The sequence below is a fragment of the Drosophila elegans genome, unplaced genomic scaffold (genome assembly GCF_018152505.1).
Source record: "Drosophila elegans isolate 14027-0461.03 unplaced genomic scaffold, ASM1815250v1 contig_468, whole genome shotgun sequence".
In the NCBI taxonomy this organism is placed as follows: Eukaryota; Metazoa; Arthropoda; class Insecta; order Diptera; family Drosophilidae; genus Drosophila; species Drosophila elegans.
In genome coordinates this window covers 3,948,635-3,970,655 of record NW_024545855.1, presented here as the reverse complement: position 1 = coordinate 3,970,655, position 22,021 = coordinate 3,948,635, and the positions used below count along the sequence as shown (strand labels likewise).

At 38.8% G+C, this 22,021-nt stretch overlaps 2 protein-coding genes across 4 annotated transcripts; one reads left to right on the top strand and one right to left on the bottom strand.

The window, feature by feature from the left end:
• Positions 1-703: 703 nt before the first annotated feature.
• Positions 704-20,150, top strand: LOC108142950 (protein mesh). Of its 3 annotated transcripts, none has more exons than XM_017267083.2 (15): positions 704-795; positions 987-1,453; positions 5,076-5,311; positions 5,779-5,966; positions 11,721-11,898; positions 12,183-12,320; positions 13,081-13,249; positions 13,514-14,108; positions 15,580-15,702; positions 15,855-16,013; positions 16,319-17,063; positions 17,512-17,930; positions 18,084-18,271; positions 18,903-19,262; positions 19,332-20,150. In XM_017267083.2, the coding sequence occupies exons 2-15, from the start codon at positions 1,042-1,044 to the stop codon at positions 19,793-19,795; spliced, it is 4,374 nt and encodes a 1,457-aa protein (XP_017122572.1). In that variant the 5' UTR covers positions 704-795; positions 987-1,041; the 3' UTR covers positions 19,796-20,150. The 3 variants fall into 3 exon arrangements, with proteins under 3 accessions (XP_017122572.1, XP_017122573.1, XP_017122575.1); XM_017267084.2 differs by having other exon boundaries at positions 713-795; positions 990-1,453; XM_017267086.2 differs by lacking the exon at positions 704-795 and having other exon boundaries at positions 989-1,453; positions 18,903-19,142; positions 19,212-19,262.
• Positions 2,225-5,067, bottom strand: LOC108142953 (protein bottleneck). Its single transcript, XM_017267095.1, has one exon. The coding sequence runs from the start codon at positions 3,397-3,399 to the stop codon at positions 2,455-2,457; it is 945 nt and encodes a 314-aa protein (XP_017122584.1). The 5' UTR covers positions 3,400-5,067; the 3' UTR covers positions 2,225-2,454.
• Positions 20,151-22,021: the final 1,871 nt, after the last annotated feature.

Below are 22,021 nucleotides of genomic sequence, written 5' to 3'. Positions count from 1 at the left end.
TAGATTAAATGTTCAGGCTTTATTTTTTAAAATTTTATAATATGTACCATTTTTGTAAGACAATTTTTAAAGACCTGATTTCAATCATAAGCTTATAAAATAAAATAGTTTTCAAATGAGATATTGACAACGTTGTAAGCTTTAATAAGGTCTTTTTTAAGTCCTTTAGAAATTCAAGCAAATCATTATTAAATTTCTGGCACTCTATCATTTTTAATTCCTTTAAATTCCTCCATTCCTAATGAAATCAATCCAAAGACTTTTTGACGTCGGCTGCCAAAGCTGCAACGGAAATGCCTTTTTTTTGCTGTTTGGTAATGGGTCATTGCCTATAATTATAGCGGAAATGTACTCTCATACCAATGAACAAGTTTATACATATAATATGTGCAGATTTACAGGCCCATTCAGTTTTCACAAAATGGCCGCGTCATCAGTGTGATTAACTGTAATGGAAGTGAATCACAAATCGGCAAGAGTCCACAGTCAACAGAGACAGTATATATATACCATATGTGGGAGTAAACAAATAAATTGGTAAATCTAGAGCACCGAAAAGAGAGTAGAGCTTCCCAAAAACAACCTAAAAAACCGAGCAGGAATGCGTTATCGGTGCGTAATGTTCCAATGATAAGATATAGCCAGCTTTATCTGAACGATAAGGCAGTGTTTCACAATCGAGTAGACGGCGACAGGTGAACAGAGTTTTGGCAACGCCCCGATCGGATCGTTATAGTTAACTTTACTTCAGTCTTAGCTGAGCGGCTCGCTGCAACGAACGTGTTTTTCTGCCTGGTAATTGAAATTAAATTAAAAATTGGTGGCAAGTGATAAGTGATAAGAGAACTGATAAGCTTTGGCCTTAACTGATGATGTCATCAAGCGAAATTGGTTAAAAAATAAGGATAAGTCGTGATTCGGCAGTGAAAAACATCAAATAAAAACTGAGTGAAATATAAAAAATAATCTCTGTGTTTTTCTTTTAGCAGTGAAACGAAAAAACGAATTACCAATTAAGTGATAAATCGAAATCGAGTGAAAATGCGCTTCAAACTGTTTGTGGTTTGTGCGCTGGCCTGTGGCTTTATGGCCTATGTCCTGGCCAACGAGAATATCTCCACGGAGGAGCTGGAGGATCAGATCGTTAATGCGGTGCCCGAACCTGAGACGAAACCTGTTACCAAACCTAAGCCTCAAGCGGAATTTGTGGAAGTTGTTCCAAAGGCCACGCCCGTTGTCAAAAAAGTGGAAGTGGAGGAAAAAGCGAAGACCAAGCCACTGGCTCTTCAGAAACCCACACTGATTCCTATGGTTCATGTAACCAGTCGAGGAACCGATGATATTTTAACCGTGGCCGGATTGAAGCCGCAGAAAATGTTTGGAGCCCTTGTAATGCCATATGACTATATGGGAGAGCTGGGATACGACGTGGACAATAGTGGCTATAATTGGGGTGAGTCGTTGTGTTTCGTTGTCCCTGGGCTGATTCAGTTCCACCCATTACTCATACGCCGCGTTGAATATCTTATCAGTGCTCAGTGGGTTTCAGTTTGGTTTAGTTACCAATATTTGCTCGATAACCTGTGCTCGGGCATTCAGGTGTTGTAAGCTCTCTTTTCCTCTCTCTGTGTTTTGCCCGATAAGATAATGCCCGGCAGTTGAGGCATTAAATAGCTAACAATTTTCTTGTTTTCCGCTTTAGCAAACAAAACAAGTGCGTGGTGGTGAGGTAGTTAATACATAGTATGTATATCTCTGTGGACACAGGAGGGCATAAATAGAGTACATAGTCTTGCATGATTCAGTTTACAACCACAGGTGGTGTGTGGATTTTGAAATTGCACAGGCAACTCTGTTTTATCAGTCGTCTAAAACTGATATATTGGCTATTCGGAATTGGAATTTTTCCCGTATTAGTCAGAGGTATTTGTTCGACTGTGATTATGTTACAGAAAAGGGATTGGTTGTGGACAGAGTTCTGGATCTGAAATATAATCTTGGTATGTGTGGTAATGAATCACACTTAAAATTTATTACGAAATTGTTATCCAGGGTAAATGAAAATTATGTTCTGACCTTTAATGTATTGATCACAAATGAAAGGTGTAGTTTTTATAAAGGGTTTTAATTGTCAAATCGATTTTTGAATCGAAATTAAAGAATCTTTGATTGTTGAATTATTATTAAACATAATTATTTTTTTAAATATGTTTTTTTGAACTTTTCTAAATTAATAATTTGTTTAAATTGGCCAAAACGTATTCTATGAAAATGAACACCACTTATTTACCTTTCCTGGTAAGAAAACTATAACAGGAAATCTGCTTCAGATATTATATATTTGAATTGTCTTTGAGCATTGTATTCTAAAGCTTATTCTAACTTAAAGTTAAAGTAAAGGCTATCCTTGGGAACTTAAAATTACTCCAAATTCGGGTTGTAGGATTCCTGAAATCAGGCGCTCATTGAGATTCGCTGCTCGTACTCGGCGATGCGCAATCGAACAGGAACCACCAAACTGAGGTCCTCCATGATGGCATGGTTTTGGGTTCTCACAGAAGCACTAGAACTGGGCCTCGAAATTGTGGCCCTGGACCTGTCCATCGAGGGTTTGCGGCGCAATGAGCACTTCCGCTGACTGCCCCCCTTTCCCACGCCCATTCCGGGTGGAAGGGGCGTGGCAAAGTGGGCGGCGGTGGCAGCTAGTCTTTTTGGTTTGGGCGGTGGCACCACTGAATTATTAACCGCTAGGCTACTGAGATTAGTATTGCTGCCTAGAAAACTATTGCTAGTACTGCTATTGGCGGTGGTTGTGGCAATATTTTGTGGACGGGTTGATCGCAACATGGCTATAAAGCGATTGTTTGGGGTGCTACTTGGTGTGGGAAAGCCCGACTCAAAGGTGTTGGTCAGCTTATTGAAGAAGTTGATTTTGTCGGTGACAGTGGGCTGCTGTTGCTCATGTTGCAGTTGCTCATGTGGCAGTTGCTCATGTTGCCTAGGTTGCTCCTGTTGCAGCAGCTCATGTTGCTCCTGTTGACTTGTGGTTTGTGGTTTCTCCTGGCCATTATTTCGCTTGGACATTTCCAGCACTTTCTCCCTCAACTCCATGGACCAGCGCTTTTGGGCCGTGTGCAATTTGGGTCGCAGCGGGGAAATGCCATTACCGGGCTCCACCGTTTTGGCCAATTCCACGGCCAGTTGGCTGGTAAAACGCGGCTTGGGCGTGGATGTGATTGTGGGCCTGGTCACTGCTGCAGACATGTCCTCGTCAATGTCCATTTCCAGTTCGCTGATAAATGATGAGGAGGAACGGGAGGCTGACGAACTACCAAAGCCCGGTGACGTGGGACTCAGCTTGTAGTTGTAGAACTGGAAGTTAAACGTGCTGATGCTCATGTTGAAGGTTCAGAGAAGACTGTGATGGTGTTGCCAGCAATCTAAGCCTTATATAGGTCAATTTCCAGGGACTACCTGCCTCTGAATTTAACCCGTGACAGCTGGTCCAGAAAAGTCAGGTAGCTAGGCTCTACAAAACCGAGCTGAATTTTATGGCAACTACCTAAGCCCCTAAAAGTAAAAAAGGAAAATAGCATAAGCGAGATATTTCCCAGGAATCGTCGTAACCCGCACACGCGAAATTTGCGTATTTTCCGCGCACCAATTTTACACAAATCTTTTTGCTAATCCGCGCTCGCTTTATACGGTCCTCCCTAAAAGGATTAGCGAGGGTACTTATTCATAATGAGCTTTCAAATGCGGCAGATGTTCAGGGTTTCTGGAAAGAATTATCTGTATTTTATGGCCCACTCTTAGCTGTTGACACTTCAATAGCGTCCTTATTACAATTAAAATCAATGCAATTTCAATGGCGAACAATTAACTCTCGGCAATTGACAGCTGACAAAATAGACGCAAAAGAGAAGGAAAAGGAAAAACGTCAATATAAATTAAGCACATTTCCATTTATTCAAAGCGAATAAATAAATCGACAGACTGGGAAAATTATGCAAAAAAGTGAAAATAGGTGTCAGGATCTTAATAGGGTTCATAATTAATTTATGAAATTAGTTATGAACATAAACGGTTACTAAGGAAAGGGTTTTCTTTGAATGTGCAAAGCACTTACATGCTTAAGTGTAGTTAAAGTGGCATCGCGTTTTAAAATAAAATAAGCTCTGAATGATACAGTTTATAAATTGTTTAAGGAAGAAAATATATATTTTATTAAACAACAAACGAATTTAAAACTTGAATATTATATCCTGCTAATCATATTTTCAAAACCATGACATATGTAATTGATTTAAAAAGGAATTAAAACTTATTAGAAACTGCTGTATATTTATCAAGTTATGTAATAGAGTCCTAATTAATTTATGAAAGTATAAGCTTGCAAACTAAGTTTCTTGAAAAATAACAGCCAAGTGATGCATCAGTTAGTTGAACTTCTAATTGATTTATAGGAGCACCCGATTATAGTCTAACTTTAAGAGTATTAGAAAATTATTGAAAACTGCTATGAATGTCCATCACCGCTGCGTTGTAACCTCATCTCCCCAGGGATGCCAGAAATATTTTGAATCTTTGTCGAGACTTTGCCACGAAAACTTCTCCAGCAATTTAAGTTTCTGGAGCAGTATCCTTAAGCGGATCCCGGGTTCCGGGCTTTCATGCGCTCCTGTTTCTGTGTCCATTGGGAACGTCAGCTTTGCACTTAATCAGCTTAAATTGCTTTAAAAGGCCAGCGGTAAAAGGAAATTAGGAAAAGGAGAAGGAAAAAATGACAGCCAAGTTGGCAGGACAGAAATGAATATTAACTGTGACCTTTAATGGCCAAGTGCCCGGAACGGGAGCCGCAAGGATGTGGGTGGCAAAGTTGCAGCTGGAAAATGCAAAAAAGGCAGGAGAAACTTTTCTTTTCACTTTATGCCTGGCTACGACGCAGCAAATGCAAAGGATAATATTGTGGAATTGAAAAAGTAATCTACCTGGATTAGGTGTGAAATTATAATGATAGGCCAGAGCTCTCCTCTCTAAGCTATTTGTCTTCTCCTCTACCTTTTTTGATGCAGATCCCAATAACAATGTGGCCCCTCCAACCACGTATTCGGTGGCAGCTGGAGGCTATACCATCACCCCCGCCCGATTGGCGGAGCTCAGGAGCACCTTCATGTACTGGTACTTCGACAAGGACATGTACGGAGGACGCGCCGACTACCAGTTCGACATACACGCCTCCATGACACAACTGCACAAGAATCTTAACTTCCAACTGCCCTTCTACGGATTCCGCTTCAACTACACGAGGGTAGGTTTTTATTAAAAATTTTCGCTTTGTGGTTGTTAGGTTTTTCAAATTTAAACATTTTACTTCATTTTGTAATTTTGGACTTACCTTTTTTTGAAATTATGTGGTCTCAAAATGTAATTTATATTCATAACACATTTAAAAAAATGTATATAAGCTAAATACGACCAATTTTTTATCTAACATTTTTTTAATAATTAAATATGTTCAGCACACAAAACACATGATTGCACTTTAATAAACGTTATTTTCCATTTTGTAGAAAATCACAATCTTTATTGCTTAATTAAATTGTGTTTTTTGAATGAAAAGTTATATCAACTATTCAGACCAAAATATAAACTTCGTGTCTAGAATGTGGTATCAGTTGTTTGGACTTTAAGACAGTGGCCTAAAGTTTAATAGACAAGTTTATGCAAAGTTCTCCGAAATTGTAGTTTCTAATTTCAACTTCGACTCTTTAACAGCTCTCCCTTAATGGATACTTGGAGTTCTCGGACCCGCCAGAGTACCTCACCTATCCCCTGGTTTTCCCGATCAAGGATTGGCCCATTAAGAACGATCCCTCTTTCATTGGTATCTTCTTCAGCAAGTGCAGAGTGGGTCGAATTTACCCATCCGATATTGACCAGCGAACGCCTGGCGTGTACTTCCGGTAAGTGAATGCATCTCGTATCTCAATCAATTTCCGCAATCCTCCTCCGCTTCCTGCTCGTATTTCCGGTTCGTTTGTATTTATTTGCTAACCATATTTATTTGCCTTTGTTTCTCGTGGCATTTGCATATTCAAAATCAGCACACAGCACGCGCCAAACAAAAGTATTTATACGTATATATGATACGTTCTATGTGCGCCTGTCGCCATTTACAGAAAACTAACACAAAATAGCATGACTGTATGCGTGCGTCCCACTCTCCATTTTGTATTAGGCTGTGTGTGTTTTTGTGTGAGTTGACCAGCATTTATGCATAAAGCCTTTCAAAAGGTATGATTTATTTGACTGAGAATTTGTTTTTTATTAATGCAGGCGACTATATCATGACATTCACAGGGTATTAGGGTTTATTATCGGCTTTAAATTTGTAAAAATCTTGTAGCTTAATTCATTTTAATGAAAATACAAATAAAAATCTATGTCAATTATATAAATTCGAAGTATATTAAGCTAAATGATTTTAGAGAACATACAGTTTATAGAAGTATACATAAAAAATTTTCACCAACAAATATATTGTCAATAAATGTTTTTTTGGCAAATCTTGAACAAATTTAAAAGAGTATGTTATCTTCGACTAATTGCAGCGTAAAACTGTATTACTTGTCATTGTTAGGTTTGGTTTTGCCATTCATTGCCCCACCATTTTTGCATTATTTTCATGGTGGTTACTTGTTTACTTATGCTCTGTAATATCTGCCAGCAGATTTCCACCTCTATTATTTTGCTTTTGATTTCGGTATGCATTTGTGCGTGAGTTCATTTCGAAATGTCCATAATTTTTGTTGCAATAGTCTTGATGCATTGTCAAAAATGTTACAGAAAAGAGCATAAAACTTCATTCAACCCGCTGTAACCCTAATGAAACAATGGCATTTTGGGTGATACAATTGTGAGTCTAGTCTGAAAGCTCTCTGTGCCCAATGTGACTTTAATTATATTCAGTTACCCTGCACTTTTACCATGCTATTTTTCGAGGACAATGCTTAAATTTATACAAACATTTCCGTTTTTTCCTTGCTTTCTAGCTAATTATGCAAATTAGTACCAGTGGGAGTTGAAAGTAATTTGTGGTGTATTTATTTGGGTTTCCCATCAGCAGCAGCAGAGTAGCATTAAAAGTCCTAAAAAATTCTGTATAACTGCAGACAAAAAAGAAGCGCCACTCAAAAATGCATTAATTAGTTAAAGCAAGTTTTATCTTAAATTGCTCGTTGGTTAACCGTAGTTTGAAGCTATTCAGAGCATAAATTATGGTTGCTCGGCTACATTGTTTCAACAGCTTTAAATTTCATGGCTTTCAACAAGGCAAAAAAAAGACGTAAGGGTAGAGCATAAATTACTTCAAAGTGACACAGAATGACAAGTCAGTTGAGGGATGTATGGAAATTTTACGGAAAAAATAGACGAAAAATTACAAAAGTGGTTAAATTAATCTGACAGCATTATGAATGGTTAAAAGCGCTGTAAGATAAATGTTTTTCCATTGAATTGTTTCCCGGCATTTTCCGTTTCTCACGTTTGCTGGATTTGTTGTCAACACTTAGTGACGCCTTCTGACAAATTGCCACAGCAGAGCAATTAACATTCTGAAAGGAGTGCAAGGATTCAGCGTGTACAAGCCATTGCATTTTTATAGTTTTAACACAGTCCGACAATATGTCAAACTTGGTCCGCAAAACTCGTTCAATGCTAGAGACCCTGACATTTAATTGTCTTCGCCTCGTGTATAGCACCACCAAGGGGAAATGTTCAGCCAAACTTTGATGCGTGCACTATGAAAAATGTGGTCAAATTTATAATATTTAATGTCTAGTATAACATCAGAAAGATTTTGTACTTTAAATTACTTATCGTAATAGCTTTGGAAAGTAATTTAAATTCTTTCAATGGGAACAAGGCTTACAAACGAGTTTGAAAACTCATTCGTGATTTTGGAAATAGTTTTTTCGCTCAGTGCATTTGTGAGTGGGCGAACGGGGTCATTTAAGAATGGCGAGTGACTTAAGCTCTGACTGGAATTTATATTAAATAACTTTGCATGGCGCTGAAGATAAAGAAACCAAGCAGAGCGAAAACGAAATGCAAAATGTGATGTTAAATTGCTGAACACTCACCCACCACCTCCCCCTAATCGACAACCCCTTCAAAAGCCCAGCAATACTCATTTCGCATCAATTTAATTACACACTCGCACTTAGCGCTCAGTCCTTGGATTAGCTGAAAGTGCAGGGCATTGCGCATACGCCACATGGGTCGCCGTCCACTTTGACCATTAAATTCATTATGAGCGCACGTTTAATTACACACACAAGCGCTTAGTCGCGTCGGATGGCGAATAAAAACGTAATGTCGTTTGTTCAGGATTTTTTCCATTGTGTTAAACGCTTTAAACTTTGTCAGATTGTGAATTTCGACGTGTGTGAATGTTTTTTTTTTGGTGAGTGTGGGAAATTCTTCAGGACCTGCAAGCATTTAATTGTGGTTTGGCAAAGGCAGCAGCAAACGAAATCCTAATTGCCGGCTTGCCTTGTCGCTATTAAAACATTTTCGGCTGTTTTGCAGTAAATAAGTCAAAGGTGCATTTGCAAGGTAAGGAAATTGAGATATTAAAATGCATACCAGTTTTTACATGCACAAGTTCTTGCACAAAGCTATGCCTTTTATTACTTCAATATTCGTATTTAGTAAATTTTTTAATATCACGATTTTTAATAAAAGAAAATTTATTTAAAAAGCCCGATTTTAGAAACTATATTAATGCTCAGCAATATTCTTTTGTAATTTTGGAATACTTTTAAAGACAGCATTAAATAAACAGTTTAAGTTTATTCTTAAAAGACTACATTTATTAAAGTACCTAGCTTTAAAAACTTTGCAGTCACTTTTCTTCAAATTTACAGAGTAAGGCCATGGCACTCCAAGTCGATTCTCAAAGTTCTGTATAAATGGTTTTGGCCAAAAGTTTTTCCTTATAACCGTAGCGCCATAATGTTGCCGCTTCATTATTCTCCTTTGCCAATCATAACAAGAACTTGCCCAATCCTTTTCGACCCCAAAACCACCCAAAACGCCCCATTTTCGTCCTTGCCTGGGCCATTTGCAAGTCTCAGTTTGCATTTACTGGTGAGGAGAGCGTTTTTGCTTGCTGTTTTCTGCAGCTTACATGCAATTTTCGCCATTTTCTTTAAGTACGGCCATTGTTTCACTTTCATTTACACCCCGAGATGGAATTGGGCCACACGGCAAAGGCAAAGAATGAGACATGGATTCCATGGATATACGGGGCTAAAAATGGAGGAGGGGCTTTGAACGGGACTCAAATATTTCCATGCAAAGCGGCAAAAGGCATTTTAACCTACAAATGCAGACAAAACTGTGGCAACGCCCGAATGTATGCAATAAAGTACATAATGGCGCAGTTCAAGAACTGGCCTGCGATGGGAAAATGGTGGAAAAGCGGGTGGAAAAGGGGACGGAACGCGACTTATGTAGGAGCTTCTGAGTTTCTATTACTTTTTTGCGACTTTCTCTATGTCGGCACTGCGAGAAAAAATTCTAAAGTTTCATATATTTAAGAATAACTTATAAAAACATCTAGCAGTTAAATTTGACTAGGTAAATTATACAAGTAATATTTATGAATTAGTCTAGCACTTAAAATATTGAGTTGAAATGGTAAAGTAAACATCAATTTAAAAGAAAAAAGGTGGAATCCAAGCAAACTTTAGTAAATTGGTGTGAACTAAGAAAACATTTTCAAAGAAAAAGAAAAGAAAAGTTATTGTTAAATATTCTTAAAATAAATTTCCCTTTTTAAGGTAAATAAATAATTAGAACAAAAAAATTCATTTTTTTGAGTGCCTCCGTAAATGTGTGTGGCTTTTTGGCTTACTTACACGTAAAAGTCGTAGAGTCTGCGGTTGTTTTTGGCTGCTGCGCGCGCATTTCTAGGCTGAGTGACAATTCGCATTTTTTTTAGCCCAAATGTCAATTGCAGACTTTTAAAGTTTTTTGCTCAGGGCAAACACAAATGATAAACTATGCGAGTCTGTGTGTGTGGTGTGGTTATCTCTAAGCGTCTTCTTCTTCCTTTGGCCATGGCATGAGGCTTTTTTTGCACATTGCCAACATAAACGCTTTTTATTTTTTATGCTTGTCGAGGAAGGAAGTGTAATTTTGTAATTTATTTCCATTGCCATCTGCCGCCAGTTATAATTTATGTGCCCTCAAAAAATTGAAAAGCACATAAGCACAGAGGCGGCAATTTAATGCATGTTGTATGATAATGGCTGCATTATGAGTTTTTATTACGGATCGTTGAAGTGTTAATAAATAAGCTGAACAGTGAGAGTAAATACCATTGCAGCCATTCATGTTTGTTTGCAATTCCAGCGCTCTGTTTCATTTATCACTAACAAACGCCGGGGTAAAATCAATATAATGTTACCGGCAAAATGCAAATAGAAAATGGCCCACATTCATCTTTGTTTGCCGCACACAGAAATGCTGGAGCATAACGGATTTTTCGACTTCAATTATTACATATGCACATATGTAGGCTGTCAGTGCCCTAAATAAATGTCCTTGTCAAAGCGACTGGGAATAAGTTTACATTTGTGAATACTCCAAGGCCAATGCCTTTACTAGATTTTATTAAATGTCAGAAAGACATTGTAGAAATTTTAAATTGGAACTTAATTATGATTTTTAGTGAAAAATTCAAGGCTTTGGAGATTTCTGTTGCTGATTTGATTGCATTATTTATTATTGAAAGACATTCTTAAACCTTAAATCCATCGTAGTTTTGATTGCAACTCGAAGGAAACCGTCTACTTTCCGTTTCAATTTAAAATGCAATTTGAAAATTTTTGATTATTTATTTCCGTTTTAAATTTGGTCGAATGCCTATATCAGTACCACCCCAATTTGAGGCACTGAATTTTAAGTTCGATTTGCGGCCAGCACTCAGACATGTTTGCCTTGAGCCGAACGCTTCATTTGATAAGCCTCTTATTCTAATCAAGAGCTTTGAAAATCCTCAATTGTTCACCTCAACTCGAATGCAATTGTCCGGCAATGAAAACTCGCTTTACTTGTACCAGTGGACTAAATCAAAAACGGACTGCAGTGTAATAAAAATCCGCCCGACAAATCGGCTTAAGATTTATTTGTCTGGTATCTGAAATGGAATGGAATGTCTTTTGTCTAAGCATTTTGCATGTAATTTGGCCAAACTGGCTTAAAGCAATTTATGAGGCAGCAAACACGGGGAACAAACATTTTGAAGTGCGGAGTCTGAGAGTGTGGAGTTCGCGGCGTATGCGTAATGAATAATTAAAGCATATAAATCATACGCCTCGTAGCCTCGCTGGCGTCGCCAATGTGTCGGCCGTCGATACGACTACCAATTGTTCGATAAACAAAAAAACAACACACTTGAAAGTGCTCACGAGAGCGTAAAATAAATAAAATGTTTATGAAAATATGCCAGCAGGGAAAGTAATGAGGAAGCGCTCAAATCAGAAATCTCTCCGCCTGCGTCCTGATTTATATGCCGAACATCGAATCCATTTATCATCAGGCAGACGCCAAACCGAAATTTTCTTTGCATCCGATTCGTTTTCTCATTTACGCATCATCCACATATGGCTCAGCCCCAAAAACTGACGGAAAAACCATTCTATTTGCAGAGTGGAACGTGATCTGTACGGACGTACGGACCGATTTGGAGTCGAGGTACGCGAACGCACTATGTGGGACATTCGACAGGGAGTCGTGGGCGCCGATACCTTCATTCCCAAGCACGTCGTGATCGCCACCTGGAAAAACGTATCCTTCGCCGGCGGCATTGATAACTCCCTCTACACGGTAAGTGTTTATTAAATGAAAACAGTCCTTCTAAAAGTTATCACCCCTTCGAAATTTTATAAACATTATTATAAACATTAATGAACCATCTTTCTGAAGTAGTAAAGAGTTTTGTATTTGCTTAAAATAGTTTTAAAAAATAACCACAAGCGCAAATTGCAACTGAAGGTAAAGAAGTATATTTAAAAACTTAAATAATCAAAATTTGGGGCCTCTAAAAAATTAAGAATTTAAATAGATTTTGATAGTTTGAAGATAAAATACTAATTTTTTGTATTCCACAGACAAATACCTTCCAAATGATCCTGGCCACCGATGAGGTCTACACCTATATCATTTTCAACTATGCTGTTTTGAACTGGCTATCGCACACGGAGGCCGGAGGTGACACGACAAAGGGCGAGGGCGGTGTTCCTGCATATGTAAGTGGTCAGACTCTCCCTTTTTTTCAGTCCCTTCAGTTTTTGTCGGTTGGCGCTCAATTAAACAGTTGACTCCAAGGGAAAACTTGCTAACTGATTGTGCCTGAAGAGGTTTGTTTTCCACTTAAGTTTCCCAAAATGTTTGCTTTGATGATTTGTTCGGCAATCAAAGAGGATGAAGTAAATTGAAAGTTAAGTTTTTGCGGCTAAGGAATTTTAATATGCATGAAGTTGATTCTAGGGGCAATAATTTTGGAAATTTCAGAATTAATAACATCCAATGAAATATAATTTGATTATATAATTTATAACATCTTTTATAATATAATTTTCCAATATTTTTCAAATTTCATCTGAATCACTCAACATAATTGCAATGTTTTTAAGCTGAATCGGTTTGCGTTTAAAACTCGAGTCCTCTTCAGCATGCAGCCACTTGCAGTAATTAAACGCGCAATTTGAACTTTGCCTAAGCCCATGACATAATTGCAAACTTTGTGAACAGCTAATTAAATGTGTGAGGAGATCCGAATGCAAGTATTTAATTGCACTACTGCTCTCGAAAACCCCATACCTACACTAAAAACAAAAATAATATGAAATGATACTTGCTTTAATGGTATTTCGTATCAATTTGGTCTTGATACATGGCGTACTTTTCTTTTATTATCAATTTTACATTACTGAATGGGGAAAGTGATACTATTGATAATTTTATGTTTCTGTGTACTGATATACGAACTCGGTTCCTCATTTTTAGGTCGGATTCAATGCGGGCAACGGCACTCAAGCCTATGAGTACAAGCCGTACAGCCAGAACATGGTGATTCGAGACCTGGCCAACAGAGGTTGGGCCAATGGATTCCCGGGTCGTCACATTTTCCGCGTGGACGAGCAGATTCTAATTGGGTCCTGCAACAAGGATATCGGTACGTATGAGTGCAGGGTTACTTTAGTGGATGGCTTTGGAATCTAGCCTGCAATTGGTTGAATTGTAAAGCTTTTTAGACAATTGTGAAATTGTGTTAGGCCCATATATATCCCAAGAGCATAAAGCTGATTCTAGTGTTTTTAAACATTTTAATTAATTAACATTTTTTTTAATATATTGTTGATACAATTTTGTAATTGCTATTTTCTTTTTGAAAGAAGTTTTTATTTTAAATTATTTGTTTAATTTTAAATTTCTCTAGATGCCGCCCTTCTCCCTTTGACTTTTGCCCCCGAATCTGGCAACATGCTGGGAGGTCAGGTGGTGAACATCACTGGCCCTTGTTTCGATCCCTCGATTCGCGTAACCTGCCACTTCGACACGGAGTCCGTGCTGGGCACCTATGTGGACCGGAATCGAGTGATCTGCGTGCAGCCTTATTTGAAGGCCGAGGGATATATTCGCTTCCAGATCTCCGTGGGAACCCAGAGATTTAAGTGGCGAGGCAAGTACTTCGTGGAGACTCCGGCTGCGGCCACCGAGAAGATCTTCTTCACCACGGACGATGTGCACAAGAAGAATCCCAGCGAGATACGCATCACCTGGACCCAGTACAATTTGACCTCGAACGCCAATGCCAATGTGATGATTTCGCTGTGGGGCTACCGCGAAACGAAAATCGAGCCCCAGCTGGAGTATATCGATGTGATCGAGGCCTCCTACTCGAATACTGGCAGTTACGTGATCACGCCCTCGAATTACATCAATAGAAACAACGTTAACCGCGACATGCAGTTCGGATTCCTCCAGATCAATCTCACCCAGCCCGACCAATACTCAGGATTGGCGATCAGTCCGTAAGTAAACACAATTAAAAAAGTATTTTAATTTAAAATGGAAAGTCAAACCATTTGAAGACATAACGAAGCAAAAGTACAAACGATAAAAGAAAGAAATAGTAACTTAGGTACTAAAATAGAAAACAAACTATTTAACAATCAGCTTTTTATAGCCTTCTCTATTTGAAATAATTAATTCAGTAAGTTGGCTGAATGTGCAGTAACCTTGTAATCTCTCCCCAGATTCCGTTGGTATTATTCTTTAATTGATTCTCGGTTGTCTCAATGTGTCATCTCAGTGACGAGTGCCGAGTGCCTGACGCTCTGATGGTCTATCCATGTTTTTATTCAATTTGCCAGAGCAATTTCAATGACAATGCGAATGGGCTAAATGCACTTCTACTCTGCCATGATACACAGGATCCTACAACCACTTCCCCGTTCCCATTCCCTTTGCCCCCATTCAATTTGCTCTGGCTTGGCCGAAGATTGCTTATTATGACAGCCTGTAATTGCGAGACATTCTCGGAGCTAATCAATAATGGAAATGTGTTTTTAATGGCCTCGGCCAATGGTAATCCCTGTCATGTTTGTTAACCAGCTTTCCTGCATTTAAGTCTTTTCTTTCCACGTCCTGCAATTATTTTTCACTTCAACCTGAATCATCTTCCGAACCGTAAAATTTGTAGGCCAAAAATACGAGATGTATTTTGTAAGATGGCCACTTTGACGGCTAGGAATTTGTTTGGGCTCATTTGGAAACTCAGGAGCATACAGTGAAAAATTTTTGTTTTAATTCAGAATTCAACTCTTAATAAAATATTCAAAGTTTTTATTAAAGCTGATAAAAGTTTCACATTTAAGAATTATAAATATAAATCAAGCCACTTCTCAATTAAAAAAAATAAAAATAATTCAACTCTTAATCAAATATTTAACGTTTTTATTAAAGCTGATAAAAGTTTTTAGCAATGAAATTTTAGTTTGAGTTAAAAATCAACTGTGTCAAATTTAAGAATTATAAATATAAATCAAGCCGCTCCTCAATAAAAAATATAAAATTGCTCTTAAATTGAGATTTTGAAAATTTGTTTGATATTGCAATAAATTTTAAAAGTATATTTCCCTTATTTATCTCTGTACCTTTTCTCTTAAGACGCAATATAAGACCATATCTTTCTTTTTTGGTTTACGGCACCTTTGGGTGTCGTTAGCCGAGCCCAAATAAATTATTAGCATTGTTTCAACATTTAATTTCCATTTGATGGCCGAGTAATTGTGAAAGCTTAATGAAAAATATTTCCATGGCAGCGTGAGGCGCGAATTGCCATTAAAGGAACTAGGCAACGGATAAAGGTAATATCGTGTTGCTCTTTAAAAAACTAAAAGGTTTCATCGCGTGGGTAGTTTATTAGCTGGCATTTGCCTACCTGCACATACATATGTCAAAGGTGGCAGCTAGATTTTCACAACGAATTTTCCATTCCAGGGTGCTCTGGTCCCGTCCCATTCCACTGGCCTGGTATATGGCGCCCCAATGGGAGCGACAGCATGGAAAACGCTGGGCGAGAGCTCTCTGCGATAATTGGATTCGCGCCGACCGATTCCTCAGGTAAGGCTCAACAAATATGCATTTGCATGGGCCCCGCTAAATAAAAGCCGAGACCAAAATGCCAATGGGGCATTTGGCGAAACGCCTGCTATTTAGGTTTGGGTGCAACGAGGGTACTTCCTTTATTTTAATTCATACTTCAACTTTTACAGGAACTTTGCCGCCGACTTGCCACTTTGTCCCTGCACTTTGGACCAGGCTGTCCTGGACAAAGGACGCTTCCGGCCGGATCGCGAATGCGACAAGGACTCGAACCCCAGTTGCCTAAGGCATCGTGGCGCCATCCACTGTGTGGTCAGCGGAACGCCAGTGTAAGTACTTTTATATAAATTTATAAATATTTCAAATATAATATGTGTCTATAAATTTTTCACTAAATTTAAATTTTGCAAACAGTTTAGAAGAAATCGAAGACATATTTTAAAGTTTCCGATGTATTTGCTTTTATATTTTTTGAGTACCTTTTTCAACTCATATTTTTCACTTCGCTATCTTTCATTATACATTCATGTTCATGTTCCACCTTCGCCCAGTTAGACATATTTTAAAGTGGCCAATGAATTTTTTCTCATGTTTTGAATACCTGTCGCTAACACATCCTGTTGCCCTTCTTCAGCGCCCAAGGAGCTGAGCAGCAGTGCTGCTACGATCGCTATGGCTTCCTTATGCTGACCTACGACCAGATGTGGGGCTCCCGTCCCCGGCGCGTGCACAATCTGGGCAAGATGCCCTGGAACGAGGCCAGCAAGGTGCCCTCGCTGTCCATGTGGTTCCACGACATGCGTCCTTTCTACTCCTGCTGCTACTGGCAGGAGGAGCAGGCGGTGGGCTGCGAGACGTACCGCTTCGAGCGTCGTCCTTCGCAGGATTGTGTGGCCTATCAGGCGCCGGGCATTGCCGGAGTATTCGGTGATCCCCACTTTGTGACCTTCGACGGACAGGCTTACACCTTTAACGGACTGGGAGAGTTCGTGCTGGCCCGCAGCGTGGATGAGAGCAATAGGTTTGAGGTCCAGGGGCGATTTGAGCAGCTGCCAACGAATTACTACGGCGAGGTGAAGGCCACTCAGTTGACAGCGGTTGCCATGCGGGGCAATACCACCACCACCATCGAGGTGCGACTTCGTCCTTTGCACGCCCGCTGGCGCTATCGCCTGGATGTCCTGGCCGATGGTCGCAGGGTCTACTTCGATCGCGAGAGCCTGAAGTTCCAGCATTTCGACGGTGTTTCCGTCTACACGCCCACTTACCTGCTCAATCAGTCACAAGTGGTGGTGCAGTTCGATGCCGGAATTGGAGTGGAGGTGGTCGAGAACGAGGGCTATATGACGGGACGCGTCTTTCTGCCCTGGAAGTTTATAGTGAGTACAAATTATATACCCTTACAGCTATTTAAAAATTTTTTAAAAATTAAATATTAAAAAAACGACGATATGTCTAGTTTGACATATTTGCATCTATATGCAAAAAAAAATATGAAGCAATGTCGATTTTCTGCTACATTTTTCGTTGGTGTCTATGGTATCTGTACAATATCGTTGTCCGATTTTAATAAAAACCATTTTCAAAAACCATTTCTATATCCCGATGTTTATTTGGATAAATATTTTTTTAGTCCGGTTTATTTTGATCCGGCCGGCTCGACTTATATACTACCTGCAATAGAAAGATTAGTTTGCATAGGAAGGACGGTTAGGGTACTTTCCTACTATTAAGGGTACTTTGATTAAAATTATAGTACCTGTAGAAAGGGTGTAAGCATTTCATTGTTATTAATTCCTTATCATTATCTCTATTTTTGAATTCCAGAATAAAACAGCCGGACTCTTTGGCAATTGGAGCTTTAATAAGTTGGACGACTTTATGCTCCCCAATGGCCAAGTGGCGCAACTCAATCTGAATGATTTGCGCAGCATTCATACCAACTTTGGACTTAAGTGGATGCTCACGGATCGTGAAGTTCCTGGAGTGGGAGCTGCTCTCTTCACCCGAGAATTCGGAAGAATGTCCAGCTACTATGCAAATGCCACTTTCCAGCCCAACTATGTCCTTGATCCGGCAGACTTCCTGCCCACGAATCGGACCTACGATTTGGAGAGAGCTGAGGAGTTGTGTGGTGAATGTATGCAGTGTCAATATGATTATGCAATGACCCTCAATCGAGATTTGGCGCACTTTACAAAGAACTACTACGACACTATAGTCAACATGCAGGCTGAAAATGCGGTGTAAGTTTAGGATTTGAAAAAATTATCGGATTTATATATAAGATTAAACTGAAACTTTTCAATATAATTTTTAAAATGTTTAATATTAATAATATAAATATTTACGAATTTCTAGTTCAGAACTAATTTAGTAATTTAACATATTCCTTTCAGGCGTGTCGTATCCTGTGGTGTGTTGCAAACCCCTCGTTTCGGGCGAAAGTTGAGCTTCGATTTTATGCCAGGTGCCAAGGTGTCCTTTGAGTGCAATGAGGGCTTTATCCTGATTGGAGATCAACGTCGCGAGTGCCTGGCCAACGGCCTGTGGAATGTTCCTGAATATGGGTACACCGAATGCCTACGTAAGTACCTTGATATTATTAATTTGAAAGGAATTTTCTCTTGTATAAGATCTTATGAACCATTTTATTAACTGGCTGAATTAGATGCTTAAGTCTAAAAAATATTCTTATTGGAAAATATAATCTAATTAGACAGGATATTAAATATTTAAATGAGTTAGACTTCTAAACTTTAACGTCTTAATTTCATTATTGTTTTTGAGTTTGTATAATTTTTTAATACGTTATATATGTAAAATTAGACCAATGCAACTTAAATCTTCTTTGTGATCTATTTATTTATAAATATATATGGCTATTTAACGTATTTCTCTGCTTCTTATAAAAGTTTATACCAAAAAACCTGACATTTTAAACATTCTTTTTGTTCTCAGCATAAATTTTAATCTTATATATATTGATTTTTTGTTTTTAAAATGCTATTTAAGAGTATACAATGTTAATTAACAATAATAAACAAAATATTTTTAAGTAAAAATTTTTAAGAATCTAGATTAGTACATATAGGCTTTTTTTCAGTTCCCTTACAATAATGAGGAGTTTGAATTGGGTACTAATTCAGTCAGCCTTTTAATATAAGTTAAAGCCCCTGATAGATACCAATCCTTACCAACCTTTGACCCCTGTGCAGGTGAGGTGTACTACACGCGTCGCGTCGCTTTCATAGCAATTGGCATTATCTTCCTGGTCATTTGCCCACTGATGCTGTGCATCGTGTGCGGAGTGTATCGCTATCGCCAGAAACAGCTGAAGGAGGATCCCCAGTGGCAGATGCCCATGCTGCCCCGTTCGCGGGCCAGTTCCGCTCGCAATTTGAGGACCCTCAATTACGATGATGACAGCGATACGGATGCCAGCACACTGAAGAAAAGTAGGTCCTACGACAAAGTATATCGCACGAACGAACCATTACCGGGCAAACCGCAAATTGATTTTCCAGCTAAGAAATGGGATCTGGATGAGAACGACGAGGATGTGACCTCATCGGAAGGTAGTCAAAATAGAAACAGCTCAAAGTTAGCCAGGGACATTTCCTACATTAATCCGAACGTAACCACAGGTGAGAAGCCGAAGCAGTTGGGGCGCCGATCTTTGCATGCCTCTGGTGCGGATTTGCATGGATCTCCAATGGATCCGGATCAGCACCCCGATGAGGATGACGACTTCGACGAGGCGGATGTCCATACGGGCACCACTCATCCGGCAGGATATCACCAGCCTTTGTCGCCGGAGGAGGCGGATCAGCTGCATCGCCAGCAGTACAGCCCCACTTTCAGCGGCTTGGATAGTCGCACAAGTGGTGCCAGTTCCATAAACTACACTCCCCAGACGGCGACACAAAATCGCTTTGGTGGAGTGCCGGTGCTGCCCAGTAATACCCAATACTACAGTAGACCCCCGTCGAGTGGGACTGCCGTGCCACTTCGCACAGCACCCACGCCTCTAACGCAGGATAGTGGTCTGCCATCACCGCCCCTGGCCACCTCGCCCACTCCCTCGGTGCAAAAGTCCACAGAGGTCTAAGGATCAGAGCTCAGGTCGCGATCCAAGTAGCTGAAAAGTTCAAATAGGAGCCACCCCAAATAATATATAATTTTAAGTACCTTTCATTGCCGATAACTCTGAAAAACACCCACCTGTCCATGATGTTTTCTTTATCTGTACTCTATTGTTTTGCTCAAGGCCATGACCACATCAAATAACATATATAACATAACATGTATTTAATAATCCAAGCCTCGAGCCAAATCCAAAAACACAAATCCTTGTACATTAAGCATAATTCGAAACAGCCAATTCATTTGTACTTACTTCGGCCCAGGTAAACAATCATCATTTTATATTGAATAAAACAAAAAAAATTGTTTATAAAAGTTTACTTGTAATGTTCTTAGTTCTTCTTGCAGTCAAATTCGATAATGCCAATTGTTACATGAAAGTTGACACTTCGCAGTGTTCTTTTTGTTTGCTATTTAACTGCCTGTCAATTTTCTGTAATAATTTGCATGAGCAAGGGAATTGCATTGCCAACTACACTGGCAAATAAAGTGGGCAGCGAAAATCAATACATTAAATTTTAAAAATACTTAAACTGCTCAATTTGAAGTAGGGAATTCATAAACGAAAATCAAATTAATTGTTTTCAGAGACTTAAAAGTGCAGAAAAAAACGTTAAAAATTTACAAAATATGCTTTAGGTTTTGTGTAAGTGAATAAATATTTTTTAATTTCAAACATACACAGATAAAATGTTTATTCGTGAGTTTTTGAAATGAATTACGACATTTTCTTGTCAAGTGTAGAGTTCGCAACGCGATAGTAGTGCAAACAAAAATTACATAAAATTTACAAAGAAGCAATAAGACCGAAGCCAAAGACATTAATCTTGAGCTGTCACTATGTTTTTTGTTGTGCTTTGTCTTATTGTTGTTGTTACCAATGCCACGCCCTGGTACTCCACCGACGCCCCTTTCCGCTGGCACACAATGTATTGTGTGCATTACGCCAATGTCAATCAATCTTGAGCAAATTGATGGACAAGTTGCCGTTACTTATGTCTGTTTGTCCGCCGGCGAATCCTTCGTCCTTTTCATCAATACGAGGGTACATCCTGGTCTATCTGGGAAATAGACACAGCACACAGCACACAGCACATGGCAGAACGAGAGTGGGCTCAAAACAGGGCGAATAGCTGGCAGGGAAAAGCCAGATGGATAGCCTAGATGGTTGTTTAATTTATGAACAGTGATGGAAAGGTAACGTTTTTGCAAAGGGTAGGGTATACGCTTTGTGGAAAGAGAGGAATGCTCTATATTAATTCTAAATATTTCAAAATTTATGAAAATGGAAACAATTTTTTCCTTAAGTTAATAAAATTACAAACGAAACATTTTTTGAGTATGAAATACATAGATCTAATAGGTTTTTCATATCAGTGTATTCAAGAATTTTTTCGAAAGTCTCAAAGGGTGTAAAATTGTTGTTATACCTAAGTTACATCAACTGAACACCTCCATCAGTGTTGGTAGAATCCATTGCTCAAGTCCCCTTTGCCTTTCTGAAGCTATTGTCTATTTTCCATTGCAAACTTTTGCAGGACATGAGGAGCATTCGGCGCGGGTTGCAAGCATCTCACTTGGCATGGTTCTTCTCATCCTGATTCCCTGCCTTTTACTTCTCGTTTGCGGGGCGAATTATTGGATTCGCGAACGAATTGCCAGGGAGGAGGAGGAAGCCCTACTGCCAAAATCCAAGTGGCAGAAGTCGAAACAACATGTAATTTGATTAGCACATTGATGAGCTGCCAAAGATATGCGGTCGTGGGCAGAATACAGATTTATAAAACGAGATCCTACAAGCCTCAGATGTAATTACAGAATTTAATTTTAAAAATACCTGCATTAAAACATTATTTATTAACCAAAAATTAAATAAAACAATAACAAATCAAAACGGATTCTCTTTCTAAGAAATGTTTGTAAATATAAAAGCAGTTTTCGAAGTAAACAAGTTATGATTTATATATATAAAAGCAATTTTCGAAGTAACATAACATGCTTACTTTTATTTTATTCGATTAAAAAAGTATAAAAATACTGAAATTATTTGCTAGAAATATTATGTATAAGCACAAATTACCCATAATTTTGGAAGATGAGTTTATGGAGTTTAATTGAAAAAGCAATGAAAATGAGTTATTTATACGTACCTTAGCAAAATTTTAATATTGGCATTTAACTGGATTTGGCT